The sequence below is a fragment of the Amphibalanus amphitrite genome, unplaced genomic scaffold (genome assembly GCF_019059575.1).
Source record: "Amphibalanus amphitrite isolate SeventyFive unplaced genomic scaffold, NRLGWU_Aamphi_draft 000216F_arrow, whole genome shotgun sequence".
NCBI classification, from domain to species: Eukaryota; Metazoa; Arthropoda; class Thecostraca; order Balanomorpha; family Balanidae; genus Amphibalanus; species Amphibalanus amphitrite.
Genome location: NW_024881711.1, coordinates 125,854 through 138,011, shown reverse-complemented (window position 1 = coordinate 138,011; position 12,158 = coordinate 125,854). Strand labels below are relative to the sequence as shown.

At 52.2% G+C, this 12,158-nt stretch overlaps 1 protein-coding gene across 1 annotated transcript in view; it reads right to left on the bottom strand.

Moving 5' to 3' along the window:
* Window positions 1-12,158, bottom strand: part of LOC122385365 (excitatory amino acid transporter 1-like) — a 113,855-nt gene that overhangs the window by 9,771 nt on the left and 91,926 nt on the right. The window contains exons 6-8 of the mRNA XM_043373593.1: window positions 4,678-4,911; window positions 3,350-3,544; window positions 2,499-2,633 (exon numbers count right to left, since the gene is read on the bottom strand). Of these exons, the coding sequence (XP_043229528.1) occupies window positions 2,499-2,633; window positions 3,350-3,544; window positions 4,678-4,911 (564 nt within the window). The remainder of the gene's footprint in view (window positions 1-2,498; window positions 2,634-3,349; window positions 3,545-4,677; window positions 4,912-12,158) is intronic.

Genomic DNA, 12,158 nt, shown 5'->3' with positions numbered 1-12,158 from the left:
CATATGCGTCCTTATGGAAATCGGTAGTGTGGCGATTGGCGACGCGCGCGACATCTGTGTGGCGACCAAGTGGCGACTGTGGCGACACCTGGTGGCTGCTTTTCTGCTGTATGTAGGCATTGGGGTTTTGCCAGATGTGGTTCCTACTGCTACACCACTATGTTGACCCAATACTAGAAAAGTTATTTTGCTAGTAAAAGGCAAGCAAATTAAAAGTTGATTTATAAAATTGCTTATAAATGATGACGAGATAATAATAAAGAAATTTTGATTGAATAATTATTTAAATAATCAACCGTGAAACTATATTCTGGTAGGTTTAGTAGAAATAAGTCCGTGCAACCTTGTATTTAGGGCCTTGCAATCTATATTGTCCGCCATTTTCTCCTTCTAATTTCAACGAGTTCATTCACACGACAACAATAGCACCGACGAAATTCCGACTGCGTGAAAATATGCAAAATGGCGCGTGCCATAAAACACTGGAGCCGCTACGGCGGCGACACCCCCTTTCTCGCCGACACGCAGCCCGCCATCAGCCATCATCAGCTCGCCTGAGTATGTGTTGGAGAGCACCAACCACTCCCTGACTTGTTGGGCAGGCTGCAAAGGCTGGCCCATTTTCAGCTCTGCCAGGGATTTCCGCTGTTTCCTTGTTATCTCTGTCATGGCGACGTCCACAAACCAGTAGTCTAGGCAGGGCAGATCAGGGGATTTCGATACCCTGCTGACCCTGGTGGCGAGTCTGATTCGCTGCTTTTTTCTCCCTGGAGACTGCCTCTTCAGTGGACTGCATCCAAGCTTGATATGGGCCGGGCCGTTTGAAGGTTATGTATGGCGTTAAACTTCTTGGAGCTACATTTTACGTCTTTCTAATGTTTCTCCTCACGATCGTCATGTTTCGAACTGCCCCATACTCCATAATCACCCACTCGTATTGTTCTTTATTGAACGGCAATGGACTGGGCGAGCCCGTTTGGTTGGGCATTTTCAGACCCCCCGTGGGGTCAAGACCGTCGGTAAAAACGGACCAGTCATGATACCATACAAAATGTTCCAGAGGCATTCGACACGTGCATTGTTTTTGTCCACGCGTTTTTCGATTTTAAGACCACCATTGATGTTTACTTTTTACCAGTTGAAAAACTCACCCTGTATAGTAAGCCGATTTGGAAAACTGATTTTTGCCAGAACGATCCAAATTTAATTACAAATCAAATGGCGATGCAAAATCCTTAACATGACCGTTATTCTTCCATTTCTTTGCAGCTAAAACAATATAAAATAGCTCCACCCTAGGGGACTATTTTATAAAGGCTTCTCCTAACAAACTAACTTTCATCACTGTCACTAGCTGCACCAAAATGCGCCTACCTGAAAGGTGTTATTGCAAACAACGTTTTTGCGATTTAGGTATATGCTATAAGAAATATGAACCATTTTTGAACCCCCTTTTTTAAATAGAACTCATCAGCCATCCCTTTAACGTCTCTTCTGGACCGCAATGGACAACAAATCCTACCTAGCTGCTAGGTAGGCACATGTAAGAGAAATAAATAAAACTCAATTTCCAATGCCAGTAAGATCAGGTAGGTGAAACTCTGTTAACCTATGATGATTTTTAGAGACCTGACCTTTGACGTGGTAAAACAGGCACATTCTCACATAGTATTATCCGCATCTGTGTTGACTGATTATACATCCTGAGCTCGGCAACACAGTTAGCAATAACGTGTTCCGATAGAGCTGCCAATGGCGCAGCGGCAGGGGGGGGGGGGGCACGTCTGCCACCATTAGGTACTAGGCCGGATCACTGGCCGCTCGTAATCCCTGGAACACGCACCGGCAAACAGCGCGTCTCTGTCCAGCCGCTGGTCAATGCCCGATCGGCTCCACGTCTCTGTCCAGCCGCTGGTCAATGCCCGATCGGCTAATCAGACATTTCCCAAAATAAGGGCATTCCGCCCTCCGATCTCTAGCCGTGGTTTCCATGGCAACACGCACAGTCACCGCCATCGAGAACGTCAAACCTTGTGGCCAGGGGCTCGGGAATTACGTTCAGACTGGGGGGGGGGGGGGCACACCATAATAGAGATCAACCTAGGGTACCCCCAAATCTAGTTTTCTCACCGGTTTTAGGCCACTTATTTTTCATTCCTTGGCTTTTTCAACAAAAAGAAAAAAAGTAAAAAAGTGTGGTTTTCCGTCTCAAAGCTGTGGGGGCATCGCCCCCACGGCCCCAGAGTTGGGTAGGGGGGGGGGGCAAGCTGCCCCCACTGCCCCCCCCCCCCCGGCTCCCGCGCCTATGCTTGTGGCGGTGCCAGCCGCGAGACAGATGCTGATTGGCGCCGCGCCGGCCGGCACGGTCCGTCCTCACCGAGACCATCAATCGGTCCCGTGCCACCGGGATATGGACAGTCCATAGGCGCGGCTGACGGCGCCATTCACCACCCGTGCCCGCTGGCCGGTGGCGCTGGCCGCGCTGCCGGCCGACTCACAGCAGCCAGTCGACGGCCAGGATGAGCGACACGTCGCCGGCGGGCAGTCCGACCGTGTCCAGAACCATCACCATGGTGACCAGACCCGCCTGCGGGATGCCGGCCGCGCCGATACTGGCCGCCGTCGCCGTGATGCTGCAACAGAGGCACGCGTCAGCCGCCGACACACCACACCGGCACACAGTGTACGGCTCACAACACCGGCACACAGTGTACGGCTCACAACACCGGCACATGGTGTACGGCACACAACACCGGCACACAGTGCACGGCACACAACACCGGCACATGGTGTAAGGCTCACGTGTGTGTAAGACCAACTGTGTGTGTGTGTCAGACGTGTGAGTACCACAATAGGTACTGTGTGTGGATGTCAGACAGGAAGCATTTCCAAATCGTTATAAGTTGTAATGGTCGAGTGTGCAAATCATAACTAGAGAAACTGCGGTCCAATAGATGATGGATAGAAGAGCCAAGGTAGCATAAATGATAGCTAAGCAAGGCTGCAGCTGCAGACAAATTTATAAATAATGTTAATGTAGGATGGATGGCCCGAGTGAAGGTATGCATGAAAACAACCATAAGGAGCAGTATCATGAGCAGTATCCGATGTGAGCAGTGTCTCTCATTGATTGAGCATCAATGCCCAATGGAGTGTGGAGTATTGGTTACAAGTATCGATATGTAGTAACATCGATCACAATAGGTACTGCAAAAGGGCGTCACTCCCACACCGAGTCGAGCCCCCTCTTCCCGGCGTCAGGACCTAGCAGTAGCCAGCCCGCGTGTCAGCGCCGTCACCCTCACCTGATGGCAGTAGCCAGCCCGCGTGTCAGCGCCGTCATCCTCACCTGATGGCGATGATCTGGCCGAGTCCGAGCGTGACGCCGCGCACCTGGGCGATGAAGATGGCCGCCACGGCCTCGTACAGCGCCGTGCCGTCCATGTTGATGGTGGCGCCGATGGGCAGCACGAACCGGGCGATGCGCGGGTCGACGCCGTTCTTCTCCTCCAGCGCGGCGATTGTCAGTGGCAGCGTGGCCGAGCTGGGGAGCGGGCGGGACACAGGTCAGGTCACAGAGCTGGGGAGCGGGCGGGGCACAGGTCAGGTCACAGAGCTAGGGAGCGGGCGGGACACAGGTCAGGTCACAGAGCTGGGGAGCGGGCGGGACACAGGTCAGGTCACAGAGCTGGGGAGCGGGCGGGACGCAGGTCAGGTCACAGAGCTGGGGAGCGGGCGGGACGCAGGTCAGGTCACAGAGCTGGGGAGCGGGCGGGACACAGGTCAGGTCACAGAGCTGGGGAGCGGGCGGGGCACAGGTCAGGTCACAGAGCTGGGTAGCGGGCGGGACGCAGGTCAGGTCACAGAGCTGGGTAGCGGGCGGGACGCAGGTCAGGTCACAGAGCTGGGGAGCGGGCGGGACACAGGTTAGGTCACAGAGCTGGGGAGCGGACGGGACACAGGTCAGGTCACAGAGCTGAGGAGTGGGCGGGACACAGGTCAGGTCACAGAGCTGGGGAGCGGCAGGTCAGGTCACAGAGCTGGGGAGCGGGCGGGACGCAGGTCAGGTCACAGAGCTGGGGAGCGGGCGGGACACAGGTCAGGTCACAGAGCTGGGGAGCGGGCGGGACACAGGTCAGGTCACAGAGCTGGGGAGCGGGCGGGACGCAAGTCAGGTCACAGAGCTGGGGAGCGGGCGGGGCACAGGTCAGGTCACAGACCTGGGGAGCGGGCGGGACACAGGTCAGGTCACAGAGCTGGGGAGCGGGCGGGACACGGGTCAGGTCACAGAGCTGGGGAGTGGGCGGGACACAGGTCAGGTCACAGAGCTGGGGAGCGGGCGGGGCACAGGTCAGGTCACAGAGCTAGGGAGCGGGCGGGACACAGGTCAGGTCACAGAGCTGGGGAGCGGGCGGGACACAGGTCAGGTCACAGAGCTGGGGAGCGGGCGGGACGCAAGTCAGGTCACAGAGCTGGGGAGCGGGCGGGACACAGGTCAGGTCACAGTGCTGGGGAGCGGGCGGGACACAGGTCAGGTCACAGAGCTAGGGAGTGGGCGGGACGCAGGTCAGGTCACAGAGCTGGGGAGCGGGCGGGACGCAGGTCAGGTCACAGAGCTGGGGAGCCGTGCAGGGCACAGGCCAGGTCACAGAGCTGGGCACAGGTCAGGCCACTGACCTGGAGGAGGTGCCGAAGGCGGTGGCCAGCGGCTGGACGATGTTGGCCACGAAGCCGAACGGCAGCTTGCGCACCACGAGCGTGTAGAGCAGCAGCAGCACGACAAAGCCGTGCACGGTCAGCCCGATGAGCACGGTCAGGAAGTACATTCCCAGCTGGCCGAGCAGCACCGAGAACGACTCCAGCTCCAGAATCTTGGCCGCGATCAGGAAGCACACGCCGACAGGGGAGAGCCTGCGGCAGACGGTGGCCACAGGTCAGCAGCAGCCACAGGTCAGCAGCGGCCCGGAACAGCAGCAGCCAGAGGTCAGCAGCGGCCCGGGTCAGCAGCGGCCCGGGTCAGCAGCGGCCAGAGGTCAGCAGCAGCCAGAGGTCAGCAGCGGCCCGGGTCAGCAGCGGCCAGAGGTCAGCGGTCAGACGGGGTCGGGTCAGAGGTCAGACGGGGTCGGCTCAGCGGTCAGACGGGGTCGGGTCAGCGGTCAGACGGGGTCGGGGTGCGGCCTCTACAGGACATCCTTTCGACGCTACAAGAATGATCCCCGGGGATATAATGTCAATCAGACGGTTTGAGTCGCGGTCAAGCAAATTTGTCGCGGTCGCGGTCAAGCAGATTTTTGCCCCTGCAGGCTTACCCAACCTGACCTAACCTGACCTAATCTAACCTAAATTCACCTAACCTAGCCCATGAGATTATTATTATTATTATTATTATTATTATTATTATTATTATTATTATTATTATTTCATATTCCCACTAACCACCATTCGGTGGGCATTACAGAGGGAAACACATTGACACACATAAACAATATACCTACATACAATACAGGCAGCGCAGTGCCCTGTCATTCATAAGCACGTATAACGAAATCAAAATGCAGAACAAAAGCGATTTTCTATAACAAAAAGTTTGATGAGACAGCGAAGCCTCATGAGTAACCGGCAATTATTACAACGAACAATGTGATATCACCGGAACAACACAACATACATATGCATCATTTTACCGCGTGATTTTCCAAAATATATTTCACAATATCAGCTTTCGAATAGTTTCGGACATGAATGGGCAAGCTATTCCATAGTTTTGCACCACTGTAAGAGAAGGACGCTTTCTTCATTTCAGTCCTAGGTATAACTAGGTCAAGATTGCCTGATTGCCTTGTTTGTCGGTCTGACCGTCTCTCTTTAAAGGTAGTGTGCCAGCTTTCCTGGACCGTATGGAGTTAATGGCCCAGATAAGGAGAACCGGATTTTTAGAACTTATCCATTCCTTAAAAACTCATGGAAACGTCTTAAATTCTTCAAATTTTGAGTACCCCAGTGCGAAATTCGCCCCGACGGGTTGTCGGTCGTACCCCAACCACATTTCACACCACTATGAACAATAAATGCACACACTGAAATCGCTATTACCGACACGGGCGTAGGAACGTCATGAAAAGTGGGTGGGCCACCCTGTCAAGGGGCCTCCTTTTCCAGGGGGCCTCCTATTTTCAGGGGCCTCCAACTTTTGCCTCGTCCTGCTGGCTGCTTTCAAGTATGACCTCCAAATCTAGCTTCTGAGATCGGGCAGATGTACCCAGGGGCGTAACCGCTTAAGCGAACAGTGCAGAAAGTCCGCACCATTTTTAAAACTTATTCCCCCTCCGATTTTTTTTAGAATGTATTTGCCGCAAACGGCGCATGACCCCTGAAAACCCTTACACAAATGTCTTCCTCGTTTCCCAGGTGCCCCCATTAGCTTCATAGGCGCCCTCTTTGGCATATAAGCGCCCTATGTATAGTCATCAGAGACATCCCTATATGTCCCACAGTCGCCCCATTGTCGCATACAATGTGCGCTGATCATAGGTGTCTCTCTTTTATGGACACTTGAAGGCACCTCTCTTTGCCATGCCGGCGCCCCTGTTTCTTATGAATGCACCCCCATTGGCATTGATCAATTGCAATTTGCAGACCTCTATTGCATGTGGACGCCCATATATGTAGGCCTCAGAGGCGCCCCTCTTTCGCATTGAGGCGCCCCTATGGGCTTCATAGGCGCCCCTCTATTGCACGTAGGTGCCCTACTGTCTCAGAACCGCTCCCCTTTGGCATGGAGACGCCCATCTTTCGTACGGAGGAGCCGCTGTGGTTCTTAGAGACGGCATGGTGCTCCCAGACGCAGATGGGGCTCTCGGAGTCGACAGTGTGGGACCTTCAGTCGCTGATGGGTGCCCGCCAGATGTGGACCCTCGGAGACGCCGGTAATGGGGCCCTCAGAGATGCCGATATGGGCCCTCAGAGATGCCGGTATGTGGCCCTTAGAGACACCGGTGTGGAACCCTCAGATACTTCAGTGTGAAGCCCTTACAATTGCTGGTGTGGAGCTATGAATGCGCTGGCTTAAATCCCTCAGAGGCCGGTACATGGACATAAGAGCTCAATGAGAGCTTGTGTGGTGCCTTCAGTGGCCTTGTGGAGCCGTTAGACATCAACATGGTGCTCTCAGGAGCCGGTGAGTCCTCAGAGTCACCGGTGTGGGGCCTTCCGAGCTCCAAGATACTGGTCTGGGGCCCTCAGAGGTGTCGGTGTGGGTCCTTCAGATGTACCTATAGAGCCTTGAGATGCACAGGTGTGGTGGCCCACAGAGGCGCCGGTGTGGGGCCCCCAGAGCAACCGATATAGGGCCCTAAGAGACACTAGTATGACCCTCAAAGGCGCCGCTGTGTGGCGCTCATAAACACTGGTGTGGAGCCATCACAGGCGGGTGGAGCCGTTAGAGGCCGGAAAGGGCCCTTAGATGCCTACAAGGAGCCTTCAGAAGCCGGCGTGGCACGTGGGGATAAGCGTGTCTACTTAGGAGCCCTTGAGGTGCTCTCGTGAGCTCTGTGGGGCCCTACCGAGCCGAAATATGGCCACGGCCAGTTGCCGCCGCATGGCTCTTCGGACTATCATTCTCAGGGGCCTCATCTGCCTAGTTTGAATAGAAGGGCCTCTCAGACCATCAGCCTCATGGGCCTCCTCTGGCTAGTATAAATAGAAGGGCCTGTTAGATCATCAATCCTAGGGGCCTCCTCTGGTTAGTATAAATAGAAGAGCCTCTCAGACCATTAATCTCAGGGGGCTCCTGTGGACAGTATAAATAAAAGGGCTCTCACTTCTCAGACCATCAGTCTCGGGGGGCCTCCCTAGAAAAGTGTAAATGTGGATAGAGGGCCCCCTCAGATTCATTAGGAGTGGACCTCTCTGACCTCCCAGGGCTGAGGGCCCTCCCAGATCACCGGTTTCAGGGGCCACCAGTGGCCAGTTATATGAACAGAAGGGCCTCACAGCCATCAGCCTCGGGGGCCTCTTCTGACTGGTGTGAATATGAGGGCCTCTCATACCATCAGCCTCAGGGGCCTCCTCTGCCTAGTGTGATTATAAGGGCTTTCCAGGCCATCAGTCTCAGGGGACTCTTCTGACTGGTGCCGGATTGAGGGACCTCCCGGACCGAAAGTTTTGGGTGTCTCCTGTGGCCAGTATAAATAGAAGGGCCTCTCAGTCCATCAGTATCATGTGTGGATGGAGGGGTCTCCCAGACCACCAGTCTCAGACCTCTGACTAGTGTGGATAGAGGGGCCTCCCCAGACCAGTGTGGATATTGGGGCCTCCTCAGATCCACTAGGGCCTCTCAGGCCATCAGTCTCAGGGGCTTCGACTGACAAGTATGAACAGAGGGCCTCCTTGGGGCTTGGATCCATCACGCCCCCTTGGAGTCCGTGCGTAGGGATTCGTGGAACTTATTTTTACCGAGTTTGTTTATTCTGGAAGGTGACGACGTCCTCTCAAATCGAGAAGAGGGGCCTCGAGTAAAAAGTGGGTGGGCCAAAACACATGGTTGCCCCCCCCCCCACCTCGAAAAGTGGGTGGGCACTTGCCCACCTGCCCCCCCCCCCTGTTCCTACGCCTATGTATGCTCATCCAATCAAGTTTCGATAAACCCGTTCATCATCATCTCCTGCGGTTTCGAACACGCCTGTTAGGTGGTGCGGTAGACCGCGCCCAAAGCCAGGTCCCCGGTAACGTGAGGTAGCCGAGTCGGGGCAGCGTGCGCTGACCCAAGCCGGGGCCGCGCGTCCTCCCGGTGTCATGTGATAGCCCGGGGCTGCCCGCGGGGATGCGGTAGACCGCGCCCAAAGCTGCGGCCCCGGCTTGGGTCAGCGCACGCTGCCCCGACTCGGCTACCTCACGTTACCGGGGCCCTGGCTTTGGGCGCGGCTTCTGCTCATACTTTGTGGTGCGGTGGTGGTGCGTCGGGCCGCGCGCTCTGACTTCGGCCAAGAAAAATGCGTTAGCTGATCATTGTCATTTCTGCCACTTGTGTGTGGTGAAATGGGGTCATAACTTAACCCGCGCCCCGCTGGGCTATTCAGCCATACGCGCCCTGCTGGGGGGGGGGGGGCAGAATTCTGCCCCCCCCCCTGTCTAACTTCCGAACCGATGGTCGTAGAAAGACGGGGAAAACGGCAATCGAAAGCTCTCAACAAGGCGGATCTTAAGAGCCCATTTTTTTTGCTTAAGTAGGTCAGAGGTCAGGTCAAGGTCAGGTCAAGTGTACAAAATGCAAGTTTCTACAGTATCGGCCTTGCACCGTAGTTGCCAAAGAATGGACTGAGACTGATTGCCCAAAACGTGTTCTTAGACTACCAAGACAATATTCGTTGCACACAATGTCATTCAAAGGTCAAGGTCAAGGTCAAGGTCAGGTCAGGTCAGGTCAGGTCACCAAAAACAAAATATAGTAAAGGGCATGTGCGACACATGTTTTATGGGTCATTTTACTCATAGAATTCAATAGGCACACTCAATAAGTGATATGGACCACCTCTTGATGAATTTCAGGTCGAGGTCAGGTTAGGGTCAGGTCGAGTGAGGTCAAATTTTGAAGTTGGTTTTTAAGGCCTAAAAAGGTGTCTATCTGATGCAGTTTTTCACGGCGAATCGAATGGTGCTATTTTTGTTTCCGTACGAGGTCTAGAACTTCCAAAAAAATCATTTTTCAAAATTTTTGTGTGTCGTGACGTCATAAAATTTTGAATAATTCCCACATTTTTGAACCGATTCTTCTAAAAATTGGTATGTAGGTGCACATAGACCACTTCTCTGACATATATTCCGGTTTTTTCGATACACTCAAAATTTTGGATTTTATTATTATTTTCCCAAAAAACTCAGTTAAAAAAAAAATTGTGCCAAAATCCAAAATTTTCGAAAAACCGAGATGGCCATTTGATAGACAAAGTGGAATCACGCATAACCTTTTTTGTTACGTCTTGATTCCTTTAAAAATGAAGATGTTAGCGGCGTTTGAAATTTTGCCGTTTTTGAGGCGAAAATGGCGAACATGACGTCACTAAAACGTCAATTTCTCAAAAAATTTCCGACGGATTTCGCTCAAATTTTCAGGGAACGTGTCAAATTGATGTATGATAAGGTACCGAAAGTTTGACGTCGCTGGCGTAACGCGTTTAGAAGTTATTGGCGAAAAACGGGAGGGGGGCAGATTCTGCCCCCCCCCCCCCAGCGGGGCGCGGGTTAACCCTCGCGGGCCCGGGGGGGCGTTTTTCGCCCCCCCCCCTGGCGAATATTTGCGATAGCTCCCGAACGCTTAGGGATAGGAAAGCGAAACTTTCAGTACCTTTTCACCCATCAATTTGACATCTTCTGAAGTAAAAAATTTGGACCTAGCCCCCTTGATGACGTCACAAAATCCATTTTTCTAGACCCCTGCACGGCAAACTTCGGCGTCACAGACGCAAACTTCAAATAGCTGCTAAAAATAGAGTTTTAGAGATAAAGACAAATTACGAGCACGGTTGTGTAGCGTTTGACCTAGAGAAAAATAGAAAAATAGTTTTGGTGACCTGAGGTCAGAGGTCAGGTCAACGACCCCGAAATGTGGTTTTAGTTTTTCGCAAATAACTTCGACAAAAATGGTCCTAGAGCTACGGCAGTGGTACCATCGCATTCGCCTTGTCAAGCCGCGTCGAATGATATATATTTTGTTCGGAAAAGGTCAAATTTTATGTTGACCTCATGTGACCTCGAATGACCTCTGGTTGACCTTGACACATGAAAGGTCGTTTATGATGGATTTGTATCCGCTGATCACGAATCTGGCATCTATTTTCCTCTCAGCCTTCATTTAGAGCTTCCGGATGGCAAAATTGTCTTATTTATTATAAGTAACTTGAATTAGAGAAATAGCCTCTAGCAGGGATACTCTTCTGTGACCTTGACCTTTGAGCAGCCTTGTATCGTAAGATGAACCACAAATAGGGAACTGATAAGCCTCAAAACATTTCAAAACATCTTGGAAGTTAGCACGCAAGATGTGCGAAAAAGTGCCAAGTTTGAGGTCAATTTTGAGCGTGACCTTGACCTTGACCTTTGATTTTGAGCATAGTTTCGGAATCCTCAGATTTTCTTCTTTCGTTTGACACTCAATTTTGCCGGTTTGATGCAGCCTGCCGTCCTCTAGAAGGCTTACTTTGAGATCACTACACATGTGCCGGTTTTTGCCTTTGACCTTGACCTCTGACCTTGAAAATTGACCTGAGGTCAAAAATTTTAGGTGCTTTAGAATCGTCTCGTAATGACCTTTCGTTTGGTATCGCTTTTGTTTCCGTAGCCCCTTTATTTACGGAGTTAGACAGGGGGGGGGGCGAAAAACGCCCCCCCCCGGGCTGCGGTGGTTGGGATTACCCCCCGGGCCCGGCCGGGTTAAGAGACGGCTTTTTCATATCAATTATTTTACATAAAATCATATTTCAAACCACAAATAATGTTCGACAGCCAAATAAAAGAAACAATACCAATACAGGCTTACAGTTTAAGGCTCGACATTGTGTTGTCTACGATTAGACAGCTGATAACTCATTCCCGTACGTCGTAACTCTATAATGACCCTTGCTTATTGTCACATGTGCGCCGCATTCGCGATTGTTGCCGACGCCTGTTTGCAGGTCAGCCCACTACAGTTGTTATACATATCGAAAAACCGATAAACTTTTAGGCGAAAAAGGCACTATTCCAGGCCCATTTTTGATTTTTTTTGCGATATTAGGTAAAAACAGAAGCTTCTTATCCTAGGAAAAATAAAATGGGAAATCTTTCAAAGGTGGCACACTACCTTTAAAGAGAGACACAATTAGTGGCGGCATACATTCAGGGATAAGTAGACATTGACGAACTGTTTTTAATACCGCGATTTTATGCTGTAAGGCAAGATCTCCACGCTAAGCCAGTCTGTGAGCTTCGCGACCTGCGATACGCTGTGCAAATTTAACTATTTTTCCTATTCTCTTCCCTTGTGTCACATTACAATTTCCCCAGAGAGCCATGCAAAAGCGAATATGAGGAAGAACAAGGGCATTGACTAGGTGGACAATTACTTTTAAGGGCATCACGCGACGAAGTTGGCCCAATCGAAAGATCTGAAAATCACTCTGAAA